This window comes from Ochotona princeps, chromosome 33 (assembly GCF_030435755.1).
Source record: "Ochotona princeps isolate mOchPri1 chromosome 33, mOchPri1.hap1, whole genome shotgun sequence".
NCBI classification, from domain to species: Eukaryota; Metazoa; Chordata; class Mammalia; order Lagomorpha; family Ochotonidae; genus Ochotona; species Ochotona princeps.
The window spans coordinates 1,262,268-1,284,699 of NC_080864.1; the positions used below are offsets into that span (position 1 = coordinate 1,262,268).

General features: G+C 63.8%; 3 protein-coding genes across 5 annotated transcripts; 1 reads left to right on the forward strand and 2 right to left on the reverse strand.

Annotated features, from left to right (window-relative positions):
* Positions 1 to 1,176: 1,176 nt before the first annotated feature.
* UBA52 (ubiquitin A-52 residue ribosomal protein fusion product 1) lies at positions 1,177 to 3,057 on the reverse strand. The gene is made up of 5 exons (XM_058657892.1): positions 2,912 to 3,057; positions 2,457 to 2,575; positions 1,993 to 2,079; positions 1,338 to 1,440; positions 1,177 to 1,271 (listed from the first exon to the last, which is right to left on the reverse strand). Exons 2-5 carry the CDS (start codon positions 2,557 to 2,559, stop codon positions 1,178 to 1,180), a joined length of 387 nt encoding a protein of 128 aa, XP_058513875.1. The 5' UTR covers positions 2,560 to 2,575; positions 2,912 to 3,057; the 3' UTR covers position 1,177.
* Positions 3,058 to 4,652: 1,595 nt separating this feature from the next.
* Positions 4,653 to 6,936, reverse strand: KXD1 (KxDL motif containing 1). The gene is made up of 4 exons (XM_004595780.2): positions 6,830 to 6,936; positions 5,483 to 5,635; positions 5,286 to 5,332; positions 4,653 to 4,967 (listed from the first exon to the last, which is right to left on the reverse strand). Exons 1-4 carry the CDS (start codon positions 6,928 to 6,930, stop codon positions 4,732 to 4,734), a joined length of 537 nt encoding a protein of 178 aa, XP_004595837.2. The 5' UTR covers positions 6,931 to 6,936; the 3' UTR covers positions 4,653 to 4,731.
* A 3,463-nt stretch (positions 6,937 to 10,399) lies between these two features.
* On the forward strand, positions 10,400 to 20,044 carry FKBP8 (FKBP prolyl isomerase 8). 3 transcript variants are annotated; one of them, XM_004595539.2, is made up of 9 exons: positions 10,400 to 10,414; positions 13,867 to 14,230; positions 15,866 to 16,035; positions 16,136 to 16,224; positions 16,528 to 16,748; positions 17,167 to 17,339; positions 18,976 to 19,053; positions 19,285 to 19,416; positions 19,524 to 20,044. In XM_004595539.2, the coding sequence occupies exons 2-9, from the start codon at positions 13,927 to 13,929 to the stop codon at positions 19,608 to 19,610; spliced, it is 1,254 nt and encodes a 417-aa protein (XP_004595596.2). In that variant the 5' UTR covers positions 10,400 to 10,414; positions 13,867 to 13,926; the 3' UTR covers positions 19,611 to 20,044. The 3 variants fall into 3 exon arrangements, with proteins under 3 accessions (XP_004595596.2, XP_058513870.1, XP_004595597.2); XM_058657887.1 differs by lacking the exon at positions 10,400 to 10,414 and adding an exon at positions 12,981 to 13,114; XM_004595540.2 differs by lacking the exon at positions 10,400 to 10,414 and having other exon boundaries at positions 13,873 to 14,230; positions 16,531 to 16,748.
* The last annotated feature ends 2,388 nt before the right edge of the window (positions 20,045 to 22,432 follow it).

Consider the following 22,432-nt stretch of genomic DNA (forward strand, 5'->3'; position numbering starts at 1 on the left):
CCCACACAGGTGCAGGGTCCCCAGGCTTTAGGCCGTCCTCCACTGCTTTCCCAGGCCATAGGCAGGGAGCTGGATGGGAAGTGGAGCTGCTGGGATTAGAACCAGAGTCCCATAGGATCCCAGCACCTTTAAGACAAGGACATTAGCTACTAGGTCACTGGGCCAGATGCCTAGTGGCGAAAGTCCTCACCTTGCACGCACTAGAATCCCACATGGACACCAGTTCATGTCCTGACTGCTCCACTTCCCGTCCAGCTCCTGCTTGGGGCCAGTACTTGGGATCCTGCACCAGCATGGGAGACCTGAAGAAGCTCCTGATCTGCTCAGCCCCAGCTGTTGTGGCCACACGGGGAGTCAATCAGTGGACGGAAGATGTTCCTCTCCGACTTTCCAATACTAATTTCAACCAAGCTGAACTGGAATTTGTCTAGGGGCCCCAGCCAGAAGGCCGCCTGGCCTGTTCATGGACTCCCATTGAGGGCATTTCTGGAAGCACTTGGTGAGATAGCATATCCAGTTAGAACGAGAGCTCCCACCTGCCAGCGTGTGTGTAAACAAGCCCGGAACCCCACCTGGGTCCTGTGGCGGCTTCACCCCAACTGCCAGTGCCAAGGGCCTGTGCTGTGGCGTGGTGGGTGAAGCTACCATCTGCAGTTCTGACGCCAACACAGGCACCCCTAAGTCCCTGTAGGAGCAAGCTGCGTGAGGCCGTCAGCTCAGCAAGTGCCCTATGACAGCCACCCTGAACCCCAAGCTCTCTAAAGACTTGGGGTCGGGGGCCCCATGTGATGGCTCAACTGGCTAATCCTCCCATTGCAACCACCAGCACCCCATGTTCCTGTCCAGGCTGCCCCAAGTCTCAGGACCCTGCGGCCCCGTGGAGACCCCCAAGGAGGGTCCTGAACCAGCTGGTGGCAACCTGGATGTGTGTCTGCCTTCCCGCCCAGCCCACCCAGTGCTCTGTGCGGAAGGGAGGGACCCTCAAGGACACACTACGCCACACGAGCCGTGCTCCTGGACAGACCAGCCGAGGGGACACGCTTGTTGCTGCTCAAGTCAACCAAAGGAAACTTTATTGAGGCCATGGTGTGGGCGGGCACCCCGGGAGGTGGCCGTGGTGTGGGCAGGCACCCCGGGAGGTGGCCGTGGTGTGGGTGGGCACCCCGGGAGGTGGGCCTTATTTCACCTTCTTCTTGGGGCGCAGGTTGTTGGTGTGGCCGCACTTCTTTTTGCGGCAGTTGACCGCGCGGGGGTGCAGGCGGGCGTAGCACCTGTGCGGGAAGGCGGTCAGTGGGGAGCGCAGGGGCGACCCGCCCTCCCCCGAAGCCCGCACCTACTTGCGGCAGATCATCTTGTCACAGTTGTACTTCTGGGCCAGCTGGCGCAGGGACGGCTCTATGATGCCACCCCGCAGGCGGAGCACCAGGTGCAGCGTGGACTCTGCAGGGCAAGGGGGCGCCCGTCAGCACCCTGACCCCTCAAAGGAGCAGGGTGGGCAGTTCCAGCCCTGCAGCGTGCATGCCAGCTACCCTTCTACCTGCAGCTCCTCACGAGTGAGCCGACAGCTGGCAGCCCCCGAGCTCGTGTGCCCTCCAGACAAGCCAGAGTAAGTACTGTGGTGGCTGTGTGGCTATCCTCCCACTACCAGCACTGGCATCCCACAGGAGTGCCAGTTTGTGTCTCGGCTGCCCCACTTCCCATCCAGCTCCCTGCCTGGGGCCTGGGAAAGCAGTGGAGGACGGCCCAAAGCCTTGGGACCCTGCACCTGAGTGGGAGACCCGGGGGAGGCTCCTGGCTCCTGTTTGGCGCAGCTCTGGCCATTGTGGCCACTTGGAAAGTGAACCAGCGGACAGAAGACCTCTCTGCCTCTTTAACAAGTGCAGGTCCCCAACTGCCTGCAGGGATGGTGGGCGCTGATCTTCCCAACCAGGTCCGTGAACCCGCCGGACCAGGGCTGCCCCCTCCCAGGCCCCGATCACCCAGCCCGGGCACCTTTCTGGATGTTGTAGTCGGACAGAGTGCGGCCATCCTCCAGCTGCTTGCCGGCAAAGATGAGACGCTGCTGGTCCGGGGGGATGCCTGCAAGGTGGGGGGGCGTTCCCCAGAAAAGCCCATGAGCTCCTACTGCCAACAGTGGGTGCCAAGGGGAATCGTCTCCCAGCGCAGCTCCCACACCAGGCTAAGGCCCCCAAATGTCTACCCAATGGCACCAAGCTTGGGGTCACCCCCAAAACCCAAAGCCCCGGGCTCAGGGTCCCTCCCCAGAGCCCTCAGCTCGAGGTCCCCCATATTCCCATGGCTCTCGGCTCGGGGTCCCCCCATAGCCTCACAACCCCCCGACTCAGGGTCCCCCATATTCCAAAGGTCCTAAACTCGGGGTCCCCCATATTCCCAGAGCCCTCGGCTCGGGGTCCCCCGTATTCCCACATCGCCCGGCTCGGGGTCCCCAAACTCACCCTCCTTGTCCTGAATCTTGGCCTTGACGTTTTCGATGGTGTCGCTGGGCTCCACCTCGAGGGTGATGGTCTTGCCCGTCAGGGTCTTCACGAAGATCTGCATGGTGGCGTCTGAGGGACTAGGGGTGTCCGTGGGCGAGGGGGACACGGGCGGGTGAGGCTCCCGCACCCCGATCCTCGCTCCCACGCCGCACCGGGAGGCCATGGCGGCCCAGCACGTGGCCGGTGCCCGCGGCCCCTTCCCCAGCCCCCTGCCCAGGCCGCCCGCCCGCCCGCCGCCTCGTGGCTGCCGAACCCCCAAAGCGGAGCCTGCGCCTTAGGGGCGCGCGGGGAGCCGCCCCGCCAGCCCCGCCAGCCCCGCACGAGCCCGCACGGTGCCCGCCAGCCCGGCCTGCCCCGCCTGCCCCGCCTGCCCGGCCCGCACGGCCTTCCCACCCGCGCCCGCCGCCACCGACCCGCTCGGCCGCCCGGCTGGAGAGAAAGAGGACGACGGAAGCGGAAAAGGCCGCGTCGCCGCCCGCCGCACCTGCGCGCTGCGTCACAATCCGCGGCCCCGCCCCTCCTCCACCATGTCCCGTGCTGGCAAACGAAGCCGCGGCGCGGATGGGCGCGGATGGGCGAGCGCCCGCCCACCCCCCTCGCTTCCGGGGGCGTGGCCGGCTTTTCCGGCTCCCTGGCGTCTTGGCTCTTGGCTGTGGGATCGGGGGCAGGTAGGGGGCTCGGGGGGCCTGGACCCAAACCCGCGCTTGGTACGTGCTGTGGAATGTTCCCTGGCCGGCGGGGGATGCGCTTAGAGTCCATGAGGCCCCTCCAGCTGAGCTGCTGACCTCAGAACCCCAACCGTGGCGGGGAGTGCAGGTGCCAGGGTCTGACCGCGGCGTGCACGTGTGAGCTGGGCCTCCCCAGGGGCTCGGCCCGAGCAGTGGCCAGCATGTCCCGGTGCACCGGAGGAGGCGGCGGCCCGTCGCAGCCTGCGGGGGACACCTGGTGCCCCCACAGAGGGCAGAACAAACCCATCATCTGCCCCAGCCGTGTGTTGGCAAGCTGAGACGCCAAGGTGGACTGTGCCAGCCAGGGGATGAGGGACAGACTTCATCGTGCGTGGCATGGCCAGGTTGGCAGCGTTTCAGGACAGTTGTATGGAAACCACTTGGGCGGTGCCCGCGGAGCATGGCCCACGTCGGGGACCTGGGGTGGGCGGAGGCTGGGTGGGCTTCTCCCTTTATCTCCCCCTCCCCCAGATACAGGAAAAAAAAATGTGGAAATAATAGCGTTACCCTTCCTGTAGCCCTTGAACCTTTGTGCCCTAATGTGATAAAAGAAATGGGGGCCTGGTGTGGTAGCCTAGCAGCTAAAGTCCTCACCTTGGATGCACCAAGATCCCATATGCGTGCCGGCGGTCCTGCTTCCCATCCAGCTCCCTGCCTGTGGCCTGGGAAAGCAGTGGAGGACGGCCCAAAGCCTTGGGACCCTGCGCCCGCGTGGGAGACCCAGGAGAGCTCCTGGCTCCCGGCTTCAGATCGGCTCAGCACCGGCCGTTGCGGCCGCTTGGGGAGTGAACCAGTGGACGGAAGATCTTCCTCTCTGTCTCTCCTCCTCTCTGTATATCCGCCAATAAAAATAAATAAATCTTTAAAAAATGAATGAATAAAAACCCTGTGCCGTGCAGCCTCGGGGCCTGAATCCGGGGCCGCTGTGACAGTGCTGGTTGGGACCCAGGCTCCAGCTCCAACAACCGCCCTTGTGTGTTTGCATTGACGTGGGATTCCTGGTGATTCATTCGGCCTGAGCTGTGGCTCTCGCAGCAGCCCCGGGCACAACAGGAGGGCAGGTGGGACTGGTGCGTCCGCCCAGGAAGGGTTGGTGGGGGATGCTGGTCCGCCTTGCACGTGACCTGGACTTGTGGCTGGTTTGCCAGTGCTCCCCGTCCACTGGGCACGTGGCAGGAGCAGCCCGGCCCATTTGCCTGCGTGTTTCCCAGGGCCTCCTGTGATGTGGCTCTGAGGTGCCGCCCGGATGAGGTGCCAGCAGAACCTCCCCACTTTCTCCCAGCCCCCGGGGCAGCCAGCTGGTCCACCTGCAGGGGCCCCGCACGCGCACACACACGCAGCCGGACACAGGCATTCCCCTTCCGTTCCTGCCCTCTTTTATTGGGAACTCCCCAACAGCGTCCCGTCAACAATGGGTTACAAAAATATTCCGGTCGCTCTGCTGTGCCCGGGCCGCCCCGTGCCCCCAGCTCTGGGGGAGCCCAGTCGGTGGGGTAAGGGTGGGGCTACTGGCCCGGCCGCGGCGGGGGCGTCTCCCCGTCCTCCGTGGGGCTGCGGCGGCCGTTGAGGGCGGCAGGGGACAGGTCCTCGAAGCCCGGGCTGAGGGAGGGCGACGCGGTGTCCGGGCTGCTGTTGTCCCCGTAGGACCCGGTGCTCTGCTCCGAGGTGGCGATGGTGGTGGTGGTGCTGGGTGGGATGGGGTCGTCCTCCTCGTCCTCCAGCAGCGATGCCTCCGGGATGTCTGGGGTCAGGGAGGCCGGGCCGGTGGGCTCAGCAGCCTGCCCGTCCCCGGGGCCCTGGGGCTGGCATGGGGTGGATGCCAGCAGGGAGTGATGCCTGAGGCAGCGACCTTGGACTGGTAAGGTGGGGAAGGAGGCAGGCCCTGGTGGGGTGTCTCAGCTTTGGGGCGACTCCCACTTCTGCTGCTCCTGACACAATGGCTCTCCCCATGGGGAGACTCACAGACGCCCCTTCCCCTCCCTGTTGGTCCTGGGGACACCGTGTGTCCCCCCCACCGACAGGGTCAGCCAGCCCCCAACCCCAAGGGGGTGCCACTTACAGCTGAAGGCTTCCGGATGCTGCCGGGCCAGCTTCCCCTTCAGGGTCCTGCCGGGGAGGGAGGGAGAGAGAAGCTGGGACCATCCACCCCGTATGGGGTGCTGGTGTTGCTCCCTGGCACAGCAGGGAGGGTGCCCGCCAGCCGGCCCCCTGGGGAAGAGCCAGCCAGGACGCGGGGGCCGGCGGGGTCACCCCCACCTGATGCGCCGGAAGACGCTGTCCAGGTCGCGTTTCATCTCCAGCAGCGTGCGCGTGTGGTGCAGGAAGCGCTCGTTCATGTGCTGCAGCCGAGCGCTCGACAGCTGGTTGAAGTTGAGCAGCATCTCGTTGGTCTTCTCAAAGCGGTCCAGCCTGGGGCCGGGAGAGAGAGACAGAGAGAGGTCGGGAGAGGAAGAGAGAGAGAGGTGCCCCGAGCCTGGCCTGCAGGGCCCTGCCAACGCGGCTTCCTGCCTTTGCAGCCTGCGGGCGCCTGGCCCGACCAGGTGCTGTTCATTCAGCCTCCAGCGCCCCTCACGCTGCCTGACTTATCTCCCCAGCCCATCGCCCTGGGCTCTGGCAGCCTGTTCTCAGCCCCAAGCTGGCACCATCACGCCATGCTGGTTGGGGGGGTTGTTCTGTGTCTGGCTTCATGTACCCACCCCGACTTGGGGGGCGGGGGCAGGCTGGTCTGCAGGCTTAGTGTGAACTCCAGAACCACAGGGGGCACCGGGCGGTGGTGGCTGGTGGGAAGCCTTGCGGGTTAGTTCCTGCCCTGGGTTCCCTGAGCCCTGACTCTCTGCTAAGGCGCCCAGGGGAGACGGCGGGAGCGGGCCCGAGGGCTGGGTCCTAGCCGCCCCTATGGGACAGCTGGACGGTTTTTCTTTTTGGCATGCTTCTGGGGCTAGGGGGATGGTGACCAAGCAGGAGCTTTCTCTTTGCCTTCTAGAGGCATTGAAGAGTTTTGGGGGGAAAAAAAGACCTAGGGGCCAGGATGCGAGGCAGAGACCCCGGACCCCTTGGCTGGGGCCGAGGGAAGGGAGCGCGGGCGGTGTGGGCCCCACTGCATGGCCAACGGAACATGAGAGGAGCTTCGTATCTCCAGGGGCCTTGCTGCGTGGCTGCCCCCCGTAATGCCGGCTTCCCATCATCGACCACGGGTTCGAGAGCCGGCTGCTGCAGCTCCCATCTAGCTCCCTGCTCATACACCTGGGAAAGCAGCAGAAGACGGCCCAAGTGCTGTGGGGGGCATTGCCACCTGCGTGGGAGACCCGGATGGAGCTCCTGGCTGCTGTGGCCATGTGGATAGGCCCACCGGCCGATGGAAGACAAACTCCCTCCCCTCCTGGCTGGATTTTAAATACATGAAGATGTGTCTGCCCCTGGTGGCCTGGCCACCCACCCCTGCCAGGTGCCACGGGGACACAGCCTGGGCTGGGAGAAGCACTCCAGGCCTGGCGACAGGAGCCCCTGCAGAGCCGGGCACAGCTGCAAACCCTCCCTCGGCCTCGCCTTCCGACTTGGCTCCGGCCCCAGCAGCACCAGGCTTCCTTCCCACGCCCTGCTCACATGTTCTTCTGGGCAAGGATGATGGCGCTCACGTCCTCCGCGTTGACCATGCTCAGGATGCGGCCGCAGAAGAGCCTCGAGGCCAAGTCGGGCTGCTCCATGTCCTCGTCCCCCACGGCCTGAGGCACGCACGGAGAGGACTGTAAATGGGCTTGGGCTTTGCAATGGGACTTCCCCCATATTTTCCCAGGCCCACCCTGCTGCCCCCTGGCCCAGAATGCTCTGGGGCTGTGGTGTGTGTGTGGGGGGGGCGACACCAGCCCAGGGCATCTGCACGGGGTCTGTGGGTGTTCCGGATAGCTCCCTCGACACCACCCTTCCCCGCTTCGCCACCTGTTGCCTTCATTCTGCGCCCCACAACAGAGCATGCGCAATTGTCTTCTCAAGGCATGGTCATGGGGCCTGCATTGCAGCTCAGCTTCTTTTTTTTTTTAAAGATTTATTTTTATTGCAAAGTCAGATATACAGAGAGGAGGAGAGACAGAGGAAGAGCTTCCGTCCTCTGATTCACTCCCCAAGTGACCACAACGGCTGGAGCTGAGCCAGTCTGAAGCTAGGAGCTTCCTCGGGTCTCCCAACGCAGGTGCAGGGTCCCAAGGCTTTGGGCCGTCCTCCACTGCTTTCCCAGGCCACAGGCAGGGAGCTGGATGGGAAGCGGGGCTGCTGGGATTAGAACCGGCGCCCACATGGGATCCTGGCGTGTTCAAGGTGAGGACTTTAGCCGCCAGGCAACTGCGCCGGTTCCAACAGCTCAGCATCTTAAGCCACTGCCTGGGCCCGTGGCATCCCACATCAGTGCCCGTTTGAGCCCCTGTGGCAGCGCAGCTTCCCAACCAGCTCCTAGCTTGTTGCCTGGGAAAGCAGTGGAAAATGGCCCACGGCCTTGGGGTCCCTGCACCCCCCGTGGGAGACCTGGACCGAGCTCCTGGCCACCAGGTTTCAGCCTGGCCCAGCCCTGGCTGCTGTGGGCATCTGGGGGGGCAGCAGATGGAACATGTCCTTCAGTCTTTGACAGTAACCACTTGTTCTTACTCAAACAAACAAACAAACAAAGAGACGAGCAGCCTAAACACAAAACTGACTCTCAGGAGCTCGCAGTCCCAGGGACTGCGCCTGCCCCTGGCCTCCCGTGCCCACTCCGCCTGACGCAGCCTGCGGCTCCCAGCAAGCATCCAGGCACTGCCAGGCGGCAGAGCTTTACAAACGCGCCTCTGACATGGTAGGACTTTGGCTAGCGAGAATCCCAGGCTGTGTGCCCTCAGGCTCCTGGCATGCAAGGCAGGCATCAGAGGACCACCCTGGTGGCTGGGGGAGGAGACAGACCAGAGTGTGTGGGGGGGCATTCAGGACAAAATCTGCATGGTTGATCTGGCTTGGTTCTTGACAACCAGAAAGGCCCTTGTGCAACTGGTTAGGACGTAACACGAAGGAGGCCCAGCACAATGGCTCAGCGGGTTAATCCTCCACCTCCAAGCACTGGGATCCTATAGGGGCACCGGTTCGTATCCCGGCTGCTCCACTTCCCATCCAGCTCCCTGCTTGTGGCCTGGAAAAGCACTGGAGGACGGCCCAAAGCCTTGGGACCCTGCACCCGCATGGGAGACCTGGAAGAGGCTCCTGGCTCCTGATCGGTGCATGCTGGCCATTGCGGCCGCTTGAGGAGTGAACCAGCAGATGGAAGATCTTTCTGTCTGTCCTTTTCTTTGTAAATCTTTCTTTCCAATAAAAATAAACCTTGACCGAGGAATGGGGGACAGACGCACACAGGCCGGCGAGCCCAGAGTCCCTGGTTCCAATGCCCACGCCCCACGGCTGGGCATAAAGGGGTTGCTCTCAGCTGGCGTTGTGGCCCACCGTGACGACCAGCTGCCTCGCTTCCCACAGCTGATTCCCAAGTGTTTGGCAGAGGGGCTTAAAAAGAAAAAGGTCATGGTAAGAGATTTGTTTTGTTTTGCTGCTCCATCCGTGAAATTGCCTTCTTGGCAAATGTTACCAAGCAATTCTTCGTGTTTTCCAAAACAAAACAAAACCAAAAACAGAGGAGCCAGGATGACGTGCTGTGTCCTGACTGCATGAGTGTGGCGTGCGCTGCCCCCGGACAGAAGGGAAGTCAGGAACTGCAAAACATGACGCCGTTCAGGCTTTCCGTTAAAAAAAAAGAAAGAAAACAACAAAAATCCCCAGGGAATGTGCCAACTGCGCCCGGGGCTTGCACGGCCTGCCTGCTGACTGCTAGCCTGCCTTGCCTGCCCAAGGGTCCCATTAGAGGAACAGGGAGGCTGGGGGACCCGCAGAAGGTAATGGCACCCTTGCCTCAGTTTTCTCATCCAGGAAATGGGCATAAGGAAGACTCAAGATGTCACAGTGCACGGACTGGTGCAACAGCATAGCTACTAAAGGCCTCGCCTTGCAACCACTGGGATCTCATAGGAGCATTAGTTCTAATCCCGGCAGCCCCACGTCCCATCCAGCTCCCTGCTTGTGGCCTGAGAAAGCAGTGGAGGTGGGAGACCCGGAAGAAGCTCCAGGCTCCTGGCTTCGGATGGGCTCAGCTCCATCCGTTCTGTGATCATTTGGGGTGTGAACCATCAGAAGGAAGATCTTCCTCTCTGTATATTTGCCTTTCCACTAAAAATAAATACATCTTTAAAAAAAAAACGTCACAGTGCAGAACGGGGGGCTGACAGCGAGCATGAAGGGGGCAGCAGGTTCGTCCCCCTAAAGCAGTGACACCTTAAGGGGAGGGAGCACCCCAGCTGGGTGACTCGGCTCCCGGATGGCAGGGGGTCCCCCACATCCCGCGCCCCGCATCCCCATGTGTGCACCCAGCACGTGCACCCCCCTAAAGGAGTGTGACGCCTTAGGGGGAGGGCAGCACCCCGGTCGGGTTGGGGCGGTGCAGTCCTGAAGCACGGAGGGTGACTCGGCTCCCTCGGGTCCCAGGGGGGTCCCCCACATCCCGCACCCCCGTGCGTGCACCCCGGAAGGTGCACCCCCAGGTGCAGCCAGCGGCGCGCCCATCCCACACCGCCATGCCAGCGCCCGGCCCGGCCCGGTCCGGCTTCCCCGGCCCCGACGTCGTCCCCCCACAACACCCGCACCCCGACATTGAACGCCCCGCGGCGGCGGCTGCACCTACACCTCGGCCAGCCTGGCTCGCGCTTCCGGGATGGCGCCCGCGCCGCCGCGACGTCACCGCGCACGCCGTGGCGTCAGTCGCGCGCGACCCCTACGGCGCCCTCGGGGCGACCGGACCGGAAGAGGCGGGACGTGGCAGCCGGGGAAGGGACTGTCCGCGTGTGTGGCAGCACGGGCGTCCAATCCAAGAGCCCCTCGCGCGCCCGCGCCTGCGCAGCCGGCCAGGTCCGTGCGCATCTAAGGCAGCCCGGAAGGGGGTTAGGGCCGCAAGGTATGTCCCATTTCATAGCCCGTAAGACTGAGGTCTGTCCACCAGCTCCCTGCTGCCTCCCCGGGCGCCTTCAATAGGGAGTTGGATGGGAAGTGGAGCAGCCGGGACTCGAACCCGGGGCGGCCTCCCTGTGGGATGCGGGCGTCGCAAACGGCACGCCAACTAGAATTTCTTTAGTCAGTTTCCGGGTCCATTTAGGAGGGTCTCCCTGGGGACACTCCCTGGAGCCCACCCGCCAGAACCCTGTGCTGCCTGGGTCATGGGATTTTTGGTTCCGGGGCTGGGTGGGTGGGGTGGGTGTTCCTGCTCCAGGGGTGTCCCTGCTCCCTGGACCCGCATATACAACCAGAGCTGCAACAATGCACACCCCATTGCACGGGTGCCAGGGTGCCAGCCACCTCCACAGGGAGGCTCCTGCCTCTGGCCTGGCCCAGCTCCAGAACGGAGCCAAACAACAACAAACCCAGAATGGAAACAGTTAACACGCTGGGCGTGTGTGTGTCGGCGCTGCAGAATGGAATTCCTGGCTCCTGGCTTCTGCCCAGGCTAGCCCAGCCCAGCCCTGGCCACTGTGGCCATTTTGGGGAGTGACCCATTAACTTACCCAGACCACCGGCAGCAGGGAGCTGGATGAGACGTTGAAGCAGCAGCAGCAGCCAGGACCCGAACCTGTGCCCCTGGGGGATGCAGGTGCCACAGGCGGGGGCTTAGCCTGCTACTCCGTGGTGCCGGTCCCAGATTTAAAAATTGCCCTGTAAAAACGTGCACACCCCCTGCCGTGTGGGGTTCCCACGTTTGCAGAGTGTATAGAGGAACCTGAGGAATAAGGGGTTCATGGGGGGACAGCTAGAAGGCAGGTGTGCATGGATGGGGTTTGGGAGTTTTCCAGGTGTGAAGAGGGTCGGCGTTGGAAAGAGAGCTAGCATGGGGGCTGGGACGGGGAAATCTCGGAACAGCCTGTGGGTCCCTGATGGCTGTGTGCAAGCTGTGGGAACCAGGCCCTGGGGAGGGTCTGCCGAAAGCCAGGATGTATTTCTGGAAGGTCCGTGAAGGGGTGCGGGCTGTGGATCAAGGCGCCAGGGGCGTGTGGCTGGGGGATCGGAGACCTAGCGTTGTCCTCACAGGAAGGGGCGGCTGTCCCCAGGGGCAGGGGACACAGCTTCCTGCTAACAGCACCTGCAAAGGCAGCAGCCAATGGCCCTGAGGACCATAGCTCCTGTCACCAACGGGCGGGGGGACACCTGGACGGAGCCCCTGGCTTCTGGCTTCAGGCTGGCCTGGCGTGTGGGGAGTGAACCAGCAGATGATAGAGTTCCTGTTCATTAAGTCAAACCGGAGCAGGTATGTGATATCCTGTTTCAAGTCCATGCCAAGGCCACAAGTTCAGGGAGCTGGAGGGCCATGGGATCCCTTGGGACGGTTCCGTGCCGCGGGCAGGGCTGACCGCTGGCCTGGAGTGCATGGCCTAGGACGGGGCTGTGAACGCACCTCCGCCTTCTCCCTGTGCCCATGGGAGACACTTAGGAGGACCCCCAATGGGATGGCAGGGTGTTGATTCCAGTTGATGGTGGGATTCTTAAAAAGATTATTTTCCTTGGAAAGGCATATCTACAGAGGAGACAGACAGAAAGATCTTCTGTCCGCTGGTTCACTCCCCAAGTGGCTGCAACAGCCAGAGCTGAGCAGATCTGAAGCCAGGAGCCAGGAGCTTCCTCCAGGTCTCCCACGCGGGTGCAGGGTCCCAAGGCTTTGGGCCGTCCTCCACTGCTTTTTCAGGCCACAGGCAGGGAGCTGGGTTAGAACCGGCGCCCATATGGGATCCGCCACGTTCAAGGAGAGGACTTTAGCCACTAGGCCACGCCGCCGGGCCTTGACTTCATTTATTTTTGCTCGTCTATGAATTACTCCTATTCCTGTAGGTGCCAGGAGTCCCCAGGCTATGGGAGACGGAGGGTGTGTGTGTGGGTGGGGGGGAGTGTGCGAGTTCTCCCCCTCAAAGCCCACAAGCAACACTGAGAACTTTCCAGAAAGGGGACCTCAAGCTGAGATGGATGTCAAACAAGCAGTGGTCCCTTGGTTTCAAAACAAAACCCCATGTGATGGCGGGTGCCCCCCCCCTTCTGCAGGGGCCACGGGGCATTTTATCACCATGGCTTGCCTGAGGAGGGGCATCCCCTTCACCCCCGGCCCGCGTCCCCCGTCGGCCCCTAGTGCAAGCACCAGCAAGGCACTGGGGAAGGAGGAGAAGAGACCCCAGGGTGGGGAGTAGGCTGTGGCCCGGGGGTCACTGCTCCCCACCGGCACCCCATCCGCACCCCATCCCCGAGGCCGCCTCCGGTGCACCCTCAGAGCTGGGGCCGCAGTCCCAGCGAGCAGAGGCGTGGAGCCTCAGGGAAACACCACTGAACACCACGACCCTTCCCAGCACCCGGACCCCTCTCCACCCATCCACCCACCGACCCCCAAAATCCTCAGGGTGCGGTGGAGCAGCTGCGGGGTGCGGCTGAACCTTGCAGAAAAACTCGCGACTCCAAGCCTAGAGAGTCACCCCCAGATCCGGCTCTACCGACCCGCGTGGGGCAGTTCTAGCTCAGGGAACCCGACCCCGACCCCAAACAACTCCCGCCACCCCCAAAGCGGCCCCTTTAAGAACGCCCCGCCGAGCCCAAGCAGGAAGGGGGCGGTTCCTCGCGGGAGCGTGACGGACGCGCGTCCCCAGCCAATGCGCGCGCGCGCAGCAGCGGCGTCGGCCAATGAGCGGCGCGGGGGTGGGGCCGCGCCCGCCCGGACCTTGGTTTCCCCGAGCGCGGCGGCGGCGGCTGGGGGGCGGGGAGGGGGGCTCTCGACCCCAGGCAGGGGGTCTCCGGGCGGCCGAGGCACGTGTCCCCGGGGTGGGCGCCGTCTCGGGGGCCGGGCGGCGCGGGGTGGCTGGGGTGGTCGGTGTCGGCGTTGTCGGGGGTGGGGGAGGTCGGGCCCCGGGGCGACGGGGTCGGCGTCAGGCTTGGGGGTTGAGGGGGAACCGTTTGGGGACACCGGGGTGTGGTGTGTGTATGGGGGGGAGCCCCACCGGGGGCGTGGGGGCCTGGGAGACGGGCTCGGGAAGTCGGGGGGCCCCGTGCCCCCCACGCCCCGGAGAGCTGCGGGCAGGTGAAGGTTAGCAAGGCCCTGTTGCAGTTGTAGGGGGCCGAGGCCTGCATGAGGCTGTGTGTGGATGGGGTGGGGGTCCGTTGATGGGAAAGATGGTGGTGTGTGCATGTGGGGGGGCACAGAGTGTCCCCAACAGACCCGGTGTGGGGGTGAAAGTACGCAAGGGGGTCCCTGTGAGGAGAGGGTCCCAGTACTGGGGTCCTTGGTGAGGACGGGGCAGGGATGCCCCTTGGCAGGAACCAAGGGATTCTCTCTCTGTAGGCCTGGGGTCCCCCACCCCAGGGCCGTGACTCGGGGAGTGTTTTCTTTCTTCTAGAATCTTGGGGTGTTGTGTGTGTGTTTGTGGGGTGGAGGGGTGCCAGTGGCCATGGGTTTCTGTTTGGGGTGTTGAATTCATCCTGAGTTTGCATCCCACTTGCTGGTCACTCCTGAGCGGCCAGGGGGGCTCATCTGTTTCCCCGTGTCCTCCCCGACTCCCCAGGGCCAGTTGCCGTTCCCCCCAGCAGCAGCAGCGGTGGTGGTGGCCACGGCCACGGCGGGCATGGCCTCCTGCGCTGAACCTGCCCAGCCCAGGGCCCCGCCCCCTGCCGGGGTCCCCCGGCTGGAGGACTTCGAGGTGCTGGACGGAGTGGAGGACGCTGAGGCCGAGGAGGAGGAGGAGGAGGGGGAGGACGAAGACCTGAGCGAGCTGCCGCCCCTCGAGGACATGACCCAGGCCCCTCCGGAGGAGGCCGAGGGGCAGCAGCAGCAGCAGCAGCCCGGGGCCCTGGCCCGAGAGTTCCTGGCCGCCATGGAGCCTGCACCCGCGCCGGCCCCGGCCCCCGAGGAGTGGCTGGACATTTTAGGTAAGCAGCCAGGGAGCCGAGCTGGCCATGGGTGACTGGGGTGGGAGGTGAGGGGTCCAGAGGGGACACACACGCGCTGCACGCTGGCCCTGTGCCCAAGCCGGTGGCAGGAGCAGCAGGCTTGGTCACCTGGCCACAGCCCAGCGTCTGTCTGCAGCTCCCGTCTCTGCCGCCCCAGCACCCTCTGGGCTTACTGGAGGTCATGTTTGCGTCCAGCGTCTGGCCAGGAGGCTCAGCCCTGCTACGCCCCTGCACCCACCCTGCCCCCACTGGCTCATTAGTATGCACACCCTGGCTCCCCAGTGCTCGTGCCCACACACCCTGTCAGTAACTGCCCTGGCTCACGTCACTCGTGGCGTCAGCTAGCGCTGACCCCGACACCCCTTTCCTCCTTTAAGTCTTAAAGGTTTTGCATCTGAGCACGTCAACACAATGGCTTAGTTAGCTAATCCTCCACCTTGAGAGCATTGGCATCCCATAGGGACGCCGGTTCTAATCCTGGCTCCTCCACTTCCCATCCAGCTCCCTGCCTGTGGCCTGGGAAAGCAGTGGAGGATGGCCCAAAGCCTTGGGACCCTGCACCTGCGTGGGAGACCTGGAAGAGGCTCCTGGCTCCTGGCTTTGGCCTGATCCAGTGTTGTCCATTTCGGCTGCCTGGGGAGCGAGCCAGCCGATGCGGCATCTCTCTCTCTAACTTTGCCCTTCATGTAGATAATTTTTTAAAAATTGTAAAAATAGATATAAAAGACAGTCTTATTTTGGAAACCACGGAATTTGGAAATCTAGGGCTACCAGGAGCTACAGTTTGTGGAAAATGGTGTGATGCCTACAAAAAGCCACGAGGACGCGATGCGTGCGTTTCAAACCCTCTTGGCAGTGGGATCAACTCGTTTGAGAGACTGCGAGAGAGAGTGTCTAGAGTGAGGGTTTCCTCCCCTGAATGCCCGCAGCGGTGGGGCTGGGAGCGCGGCGTGGGTGCCAGGCCCGTCCGCCTTGGGACGCTTGAACAGGGAGGTACCAGCCGGGGCCAGGTTCAAGGTCACCTGTGAGTCCACCCCTTGCTAGGAACCACTGCTACTGACTGCGTGGGCGTCTCTGTGTTTATTTATCTATCTTTTTTAAGATTTAAAAATTTATTGGAAAGGTACATCAGATTTACAGAGAGAAAAAGAGACAGAAAAATCTTCCATCCTTTGATGCAAGCTATCTGGAGCCAGGAGTCTCTTCTGGGTCTCCCACATGGGTACAGGGTCCCAAGGCTTTGGGCCGTCCTCCACTGCTTTCCCAGGCCACAGGCAGGGAGCTGGATGGAATTAGAATCGGCGCCCATATGGGATGCTGGCGCATGCAAGGCAAGGACTTTAGCCGCTAGGCCACCACGCCAGGCTTGGGGTGCCGTGTTTTAAGGCAAGGATTAGCCTGTTGCGCCACCGTGCTGGCCCTGAGCTGCCATCTTGTGATATGGTGCTTCCCATGGTTGACATACACTAAACCTGTCCCCAGGGGCCAGCTTCCTCCTCTGAAGGAGCTCCTGTGTCCCCGGGACAGGAAGTGGACAGGGAGTGAACCCTGCTCCCAGCCCTCAGTGCTGGTGACAGGCTGTGTGTGTGCCCCTGTGTCCCCACCCGCTGGCAGGCAACGGTCTGCTGAGGAAGAAGACGCTGGTCCCGGGGCCGCCCGGCTCCAGCCGGCCTTCCAAGGGCCAGGTGGTCACGGTGCACCTGCACACGTCACTGGAAAACGGCACGCGCGTGCAGGAGGACCCGGAGCTGGTGTTCACGCTGGGAGACTGTGATGTCATCCAGGTGTGGGCGCCACTGCGCGCAAGGCCCGGTGGTGATGGAGGATGTGGGGGCCGGGGGAGGCCTCCCCGGGCCTGACCCCACCTGCCCCCGCCCCCCGCAGGCGCTGGACCTCAGCGTCCCACTCATGGACGTGGGCGAGACGGCCATGGTCACTGCTGACTCCAAGTACTGCTACGGCCCCCAGGGCAGGTTAGTGCCCACGGGGTGTGGGCTGAGGAGTGGCAAGGATGCCGCCTGCTCCTGGCCTGCTGGGAGAGAAGGAGAATTTTCCTACCTCCTGCTTGCTTGCTTGCTTGCTGGCAGGCAGAAGCCACCCCAGTGGGGACCCCGGGCTTCTTAGCCAAAAGCCAGCCCCCCGGCTGCCTGCTCCTGAACCAGCCCAGCATGCCAGGGGGCCTGGGTCAGGGGCTCTCCCTCCATGCCCCAATCCCTCCACATCCTCCCAGGTCTGAGTGTCACCCCTGCCTGCCCCCTCCTCACCCCCCACCCCAGCAGGAGCCCGTACATCCCCCCGCACGCGGCCCTGTGCCTGGAGGTGACCCTGAAGACGGCCGTGGACGGGCCCGACCTGGAGACGCTCACCGGCCAGGAGCGCGTGGCCCTGGCCAACCGGAAGCGCGAGTGTGGCAACGCCCACTACCAGCGGGCGGACTTTGTGCTGGCCGCCAACTCTTACGACCTGGCCATCAAGGCCATCACCTCCAGCGCCAAAGGTGACCGTGGGGGCAGGGAGGCAGCTGGGCCTTGCCACCTCCCTCGTGGTGGGCGTGGGAGGGCCTCAGACTCAGAATGTTCCAGAACAGGGGCATCCAGGGTCCCTTTGGGTTATTGATGATGTCAGCCATAGGCCCCATACCCTGAGCCTGGGACAGGTGGTTACAGACAGTGCCAGGGCCCTCCGTGTGCACACCAGTCAGACATTCCGTATGTCCACGTTCTAGAACAATCTGCAGTGCGGCCAGCTGCCCCCACCTGCACCTACCTGCACCCTCTGGGCTCTGTCCGGGTGTGGGGGGGTGCACCACAGGCTGAGAGGCAGGGTGGGGGAGGAGAATGCTGGGAAACCGGGGGGGGGGGGTTACAGATGGGGAAACTGAGGCGCGGCGCCGTGGCTGCCCCCGCCTCCCGCAGTGGACATGACGTTCGAGGAGGAGGAGCAGCTGCTGCAGCTGAAGGTCAAGTGTCTGAACAACCTGGCAGCCTCGCAGCTGAAGTTGGACCACTACGGCGCGGCGCTGCGCTCCTGCAGCCTGGTCCTGGAGCACCAGCCCGACAACATCAAGGCGCTCTTCCGCAAGGGCAAGGTGGGCGGGGCCCGCGGGCGGGCGGGCAGGCCGTGCCCTCCAGCCACACGCCCCGCGGCAGCCCGCTGGCCTGGGCGCAGGGCACTGTCTGCATCACTGCCTGTGCCACATCTCCCGCCCCATCTTCGTGGCCCCGGTGTCACGTCCTGGCGGGTAGCACCTGGAGGTGACCTGCTGGGTGCTGGGGGGGTTCAGCCCGTCCCGCTCCTTGCTCCCCAATGCAGCCCTGCCCTCGGGGAGGGGGGCAGGCACGTGGGTGGTGTTCAGATCCTGGTGGATACGCAGGGCCGAGCCCGGCCCGTACCCACTTGGTGTTTACACTGCTGGCTTAGTCTGCTGCACTGCAGGCCCTAGGCTGAGAGGGGGACAGGCTCGAAGGCAGGGCTGGGAGCCCCGGGCCTGTCTCCCATGTGGGTCCAGGCCCTCTCATGCCCGCTCCCCGCGGGGTCTGCGTTGGCAGGAAGGTACAGTCAGGGTGGGGGCTCCCGTGTGGCCAGAGGGTGCCTGGGGCAGGGCCATCGTCGCTAGGTTAGGCATGGTTTTGCTGTGTCCCCCACCTCTGGTGTCTCGGGGACCCCCCCAGGGCCGATGGTAAGGCCCTTGGCACCCTGTAGCAGCGGTAAAGCGGGGAAACTGAGGCAGCACCCTGGTCGCTCGGCCTGTTGGTGAGAGGCCCGAACAGGGCTTGCCTGAGGTTGGCGTCTGTCCCACGCATGCCATGTGGGCCCTGAAGGTGGGGGAGGGGGGCCGCTGCACTTTCCTTCTTTGGTTTCTAAGCGATTTCTATCTTATTTTTAGTATTTATCTATTTTTACTGGGCAGTCAGAGCCGTAGAGAGGAGGAGAGACAAAGATTTGCATCCACTGGTTCTCTCTCCAAATGACCGCAACAGTCGGAGCTGAGCCGATCTGAAGCCAGGAGCCAGGAGCCTCCTCCGGGTCTCCCACGCGGGTGCAGGGTGCCAAGACTTTGGGCCGTCCTCCACTGCTTTCCCAGGCCACAGGCGGGGAGCTGGGTGGGAAGTGGAGCTGCCAGGACTCGAACCGGTGGGAGAAGCTGATGTCACAACAGACAGCCTAGTGTGCTGCGCCATGACAGCAGCCCTTCCTGTCTCCTGAGCTGATGTTTCTAGAGACAGTGGGGATGGCCTCCGTGTGGCCACCCGCACATGTGTGTCTGCTGCTTGAGGCTTCTGCCCGCAGCGCCAGCATTCCTTATGGCGCTGGTTCGAGTCCCGGCTCCGACTCCCATCCAGCTCCCTGCTCATGCAGCAGAGGGTTGGTCCAGGTTCTTGGGACCCTGCCACCTATGTGGGTGACCCAAACGGAGCTCCCGGCTCCTGGCTGCAGCTTGCCCAGCTCTGGCTTTTGTGGTCATTTGGGGAACTGAGCCAGCAGATGGAGGATAAATCTCTCTGTGGATCCAGGCCCCCGTGGCTTCCTGGGGAGTGTGGCGTGGCTTTGTCACTCGCCTGTGTCCTGTGAGAGACAGAAAAGCGTCTACTGTGGTCGGTGGCAGGGAGGTTTGCTGCCCGAGCGGGTGCGGCCCTAGAACCCGGACTCAGAGGGTGGACTGGGCTCCGGAAGGCAAGTGAGACCCCCGATGGGTCCAGCGTCCTCCCCACCGCTTCCCGCAGGTCCTGGCCCAGCAAGGCGAGTACAGTGAGGCGATCCCGATTCTAAGGGCGGCCCTGAAGCTGGAACCTTCCAACAAGGTGCGCTGCGGGACGCACCCTGGGTAGCTGGGGCGGGGGCAGGTGTGGGTGGGGCTTGCCCTCTGGCTCCCTTGGGAAGTCCCCCCTGTGGTTGGTCTCAGGTCTTTCTGTGGTGGTCATAGCCTTTGTGGTGGCAAGCGGGTAGGTTGAGACCCCCAGTGACTGCCCCCACGCGGGCAGGGAGTGGGGCCCCTCCCGCGCCCTGCTCACACCCGCCGCCCGCACCCACAGACGATCCACGCGGAGCTCTCGAAGCTGGTGAAGAAGCATGCAGCTCAGCGAAGCACGGAGACCGCGCTCTACCGGAAGATGCTGGGCAACCCCAGCCGGCTGCCCGCCAAGTGCCCTGGCAAGGGGGCCTGGGTGAGCTGGGCGCGGCGGGGCGGGCGTCGTCACTTGTGTAGGAGCCCCACAGCCGCTGCGCCTGCAGCCGCCTCTCCCCAACTCCTGCTCCCATGCCTCCCTCGCAGTCCATCCCGTGGAAGTGGCTCTTTGGGGCGACAGCAGTGGCTCTGGGCGGCGTGGCTCTCTCCGTGGTCATCGCTGCCAGAAACTGAACATCAGGGCTGTGGGCTGCCAGCTCTCCGCGCACCGTGGACACACCCCAACGCCCGCCCCGCAGCCCACGCTCCTTCACGCCCCCTCTGCCCAGGCCTCCCATCTCTCCGTGGCTCCTCCCGGCCCCGTCCCTCTCTTCCGGGTGGGGGGGCACGGCAAGGGTTGCAGGTGGCGGTGGGGTCACGCTGAGGCCCCACGGGAGGGCACTCGGAGGGAGGGGCCCTTGTCCCTCCAGTCCCCTCCCTGCACCAACCGCTCGGACCCCTGGGTTACGGGGGTCTCCCTCCAGCCTTGAGGCCTGGGCCTGGTGTGGGGAGGTGGCCTTTCCCTTCCTGGGCCCTACCAGCCCCGCCAGCCCTGCCAGCTGCCCCTCCCACCCCAACACCGTGAAATAAAACCGCCAGTCCTGCACTTGACTGGCTCCAGAAACTTCTTGGCTCGTCCCGGGCTGAACCCGCCTCATGCACCTGTGACCTCCGCTGCAGAGGTGGGGGGCTTCGTGGGGTCTCTGCCTTCCTCAGACCTGGCACAGCCGTGGGGCGGGGGCTCCGTGGGGTCTCTGCCCTCCTCAGACCTGGCACAGCCCTGGGGCGGGGGCTCCGTGGGGTCTCTGCCCTCCTCAGACCTGGCACAGCTGTGGGGCGGGGGCTCCGTGGGGTCTCTGCCCTCCTCAGACCTGGCACAGCCCTGGGGCGGGGGCTCTGTGGGGTCTCTGCCCTCCTCAGACCTGGCACAGCTGTGGGGCGGGGGCTCCGTGGGGTCTCTGCCCTCCTCAGACCTGGCACAGCCGTGGGGCGGGGGCTCCGAGGGGTCTCTGCCCTCCTCAGACCTGGCACAGCTGTGGGGCGGGGGCTGGGGGAGGCTTGGCCTCAGGAGACTTCTGGACACCCGCGGAGGGGTGCGGAGGCACACGGACCACAGCCCATGCCACGGCTGTGTGGCAGGCCAAGCCCTTCCGTGCTGCTCACACCGGGTGGGGGGTGTGTGTGTTTTTTTTATCTGAAATTTATGGTAAAATTCTGTATAGTCTGGGACCCCTCCCCCCGATTCCGACCCCCTACTGATGTTTCCCATCCTGTCCCAACCCTCCATCAGAAGTTACCATGCCGTCAGTCTGTTGTTTAAGTGTGCCCCGACATTGCTGGTACAGACGAGGTCAGCCGGCCCAGCAGCCCGTCGTCTGGATCTGTCCAACACGCTCCCTGGGAGCCGAGCTTCTGTTTGGAAGCAGGGACGCCTGCTGCAGTGTGTCCTCGGGGTGTGGTGGTCGCCGGCACTCCACGCTGCACATGGCCATCTGCATGATGGGTGCCTTACATCAGAGAGAGCCTGTGACATTGGTGTTTTGGGGACTGAGTTATTTCACTGAGTAGAGTGGTCTCCATTTGGGACCATCTAGTTGCAAATAGTACAACTTCATTCTTTTTTTAAGATTTATTTATTTTTTTTTATTGCGAAGTCAGCTATACAGAGAGGAGGAGAGACAGAGAAGAAAATCTTCCTCTGATTCACTCCCCAAGCAGCCTCAATGGCCAGAGCTAAGCCAATCTGAAGCCAGAAACCAGGAGCCTCTTCCGGGTCTCCCACGCGGGTGCAGGGTCCCAAGGCCAAATTTGGGCCGTCCTCCACTGTTGTCCCAGGCCACAGGCAGGGAGCTGATGGGAAGTGGGGAGACGCTGGGATGTGCGCTGGCACCCCGCATGGTGCGCCCAATGCCTGTCCCTGTGTAGCTGTGGAGTGGGCCGGGGGCAGCACCCTGGGCTGGCCAGGGCCAGGGTGGGGAGTTACAGAAGCCCCCTGGAGTGGTGGGAGGGGACCTGCAGCACAGCCCTGACCAAAATGAGCCTCTGGAGCTGTTCTGAGAAAAGGCGGGGATGGGTTTCTTTCAGCTCAAAATCCCTGTCGTTGCCCCCGATCCATGGCCTGATCCATCCCCGGCCCCCAACAGGCCGGGCCAGACTGCAGCCGGGCCCCTGTCCGCGTCTCCCAAGCGCTTGGCCGTGCCCTGCTGCTCCTCCCCAGCGTGTCCACACGAGCCGGGAGCTGCGAGTGTGGACTCAGACGCACCCACTGGCGACCCAAATGGGCAGGTTCACCACCGCCATGTCGAGCTGCTGGCCGTGGAGACAGAACAGCTGAGCCAGGACGTCAGACTGGGTCAGGCTGGCCCCCTGAACCGCAATGTGGATCAAAGAGAATCCATGTTTTGGAAAGGGATGAGGGGCCAGGCTGCATGGCACAGCGGGCTGACGTCAGTGGCCCGCGATGCCCCCACAGCCATCAGAACCACTCGAGGGTCTCACAGACTGCGTGCAGTGAGCTGGTATGCAGCCGTGCTAAGGAGCAAGGCTGCCCGGATACGGAGGGACCCCGAAAGCGGGGTACTGCAAGACAGGGCTCAGACCCCTGGACGGGAAATTTCCAGAGCTGGCGGGCAGCAGCGTGGGTGCCAGGGCCTTGGGGAGTGGGGTGGGTGGCTTGCGGAGGGCGTGGTTGCTGATGGGAGGATGTGTGTGTGTGGGGGGGGAGGAAGTTGCAAATATTCTGGAACCCGATGGAAGCAACTGGTGGTGCAATGCTGCGCGCCTGGGTTGGCACCTGCCAGGGGTCAATGTTGGCATGCAGTGGGCTCTGAAGCCCAGCCAGAATGCAGCACGGCCCCGGGTCGCGTGGAGCCGCCGGATCCGGCTTCTAGGAATTCGGCACAGCCCGCACCCGGGACACTTCCTGCTGCAGCAGCGGCCAGGGGGCCAGGGAATCCCACCGCCCCAGCGCCCAACGCGCGTCTCGTTTACATAACCACGCCCACCGGCCGCGGGGC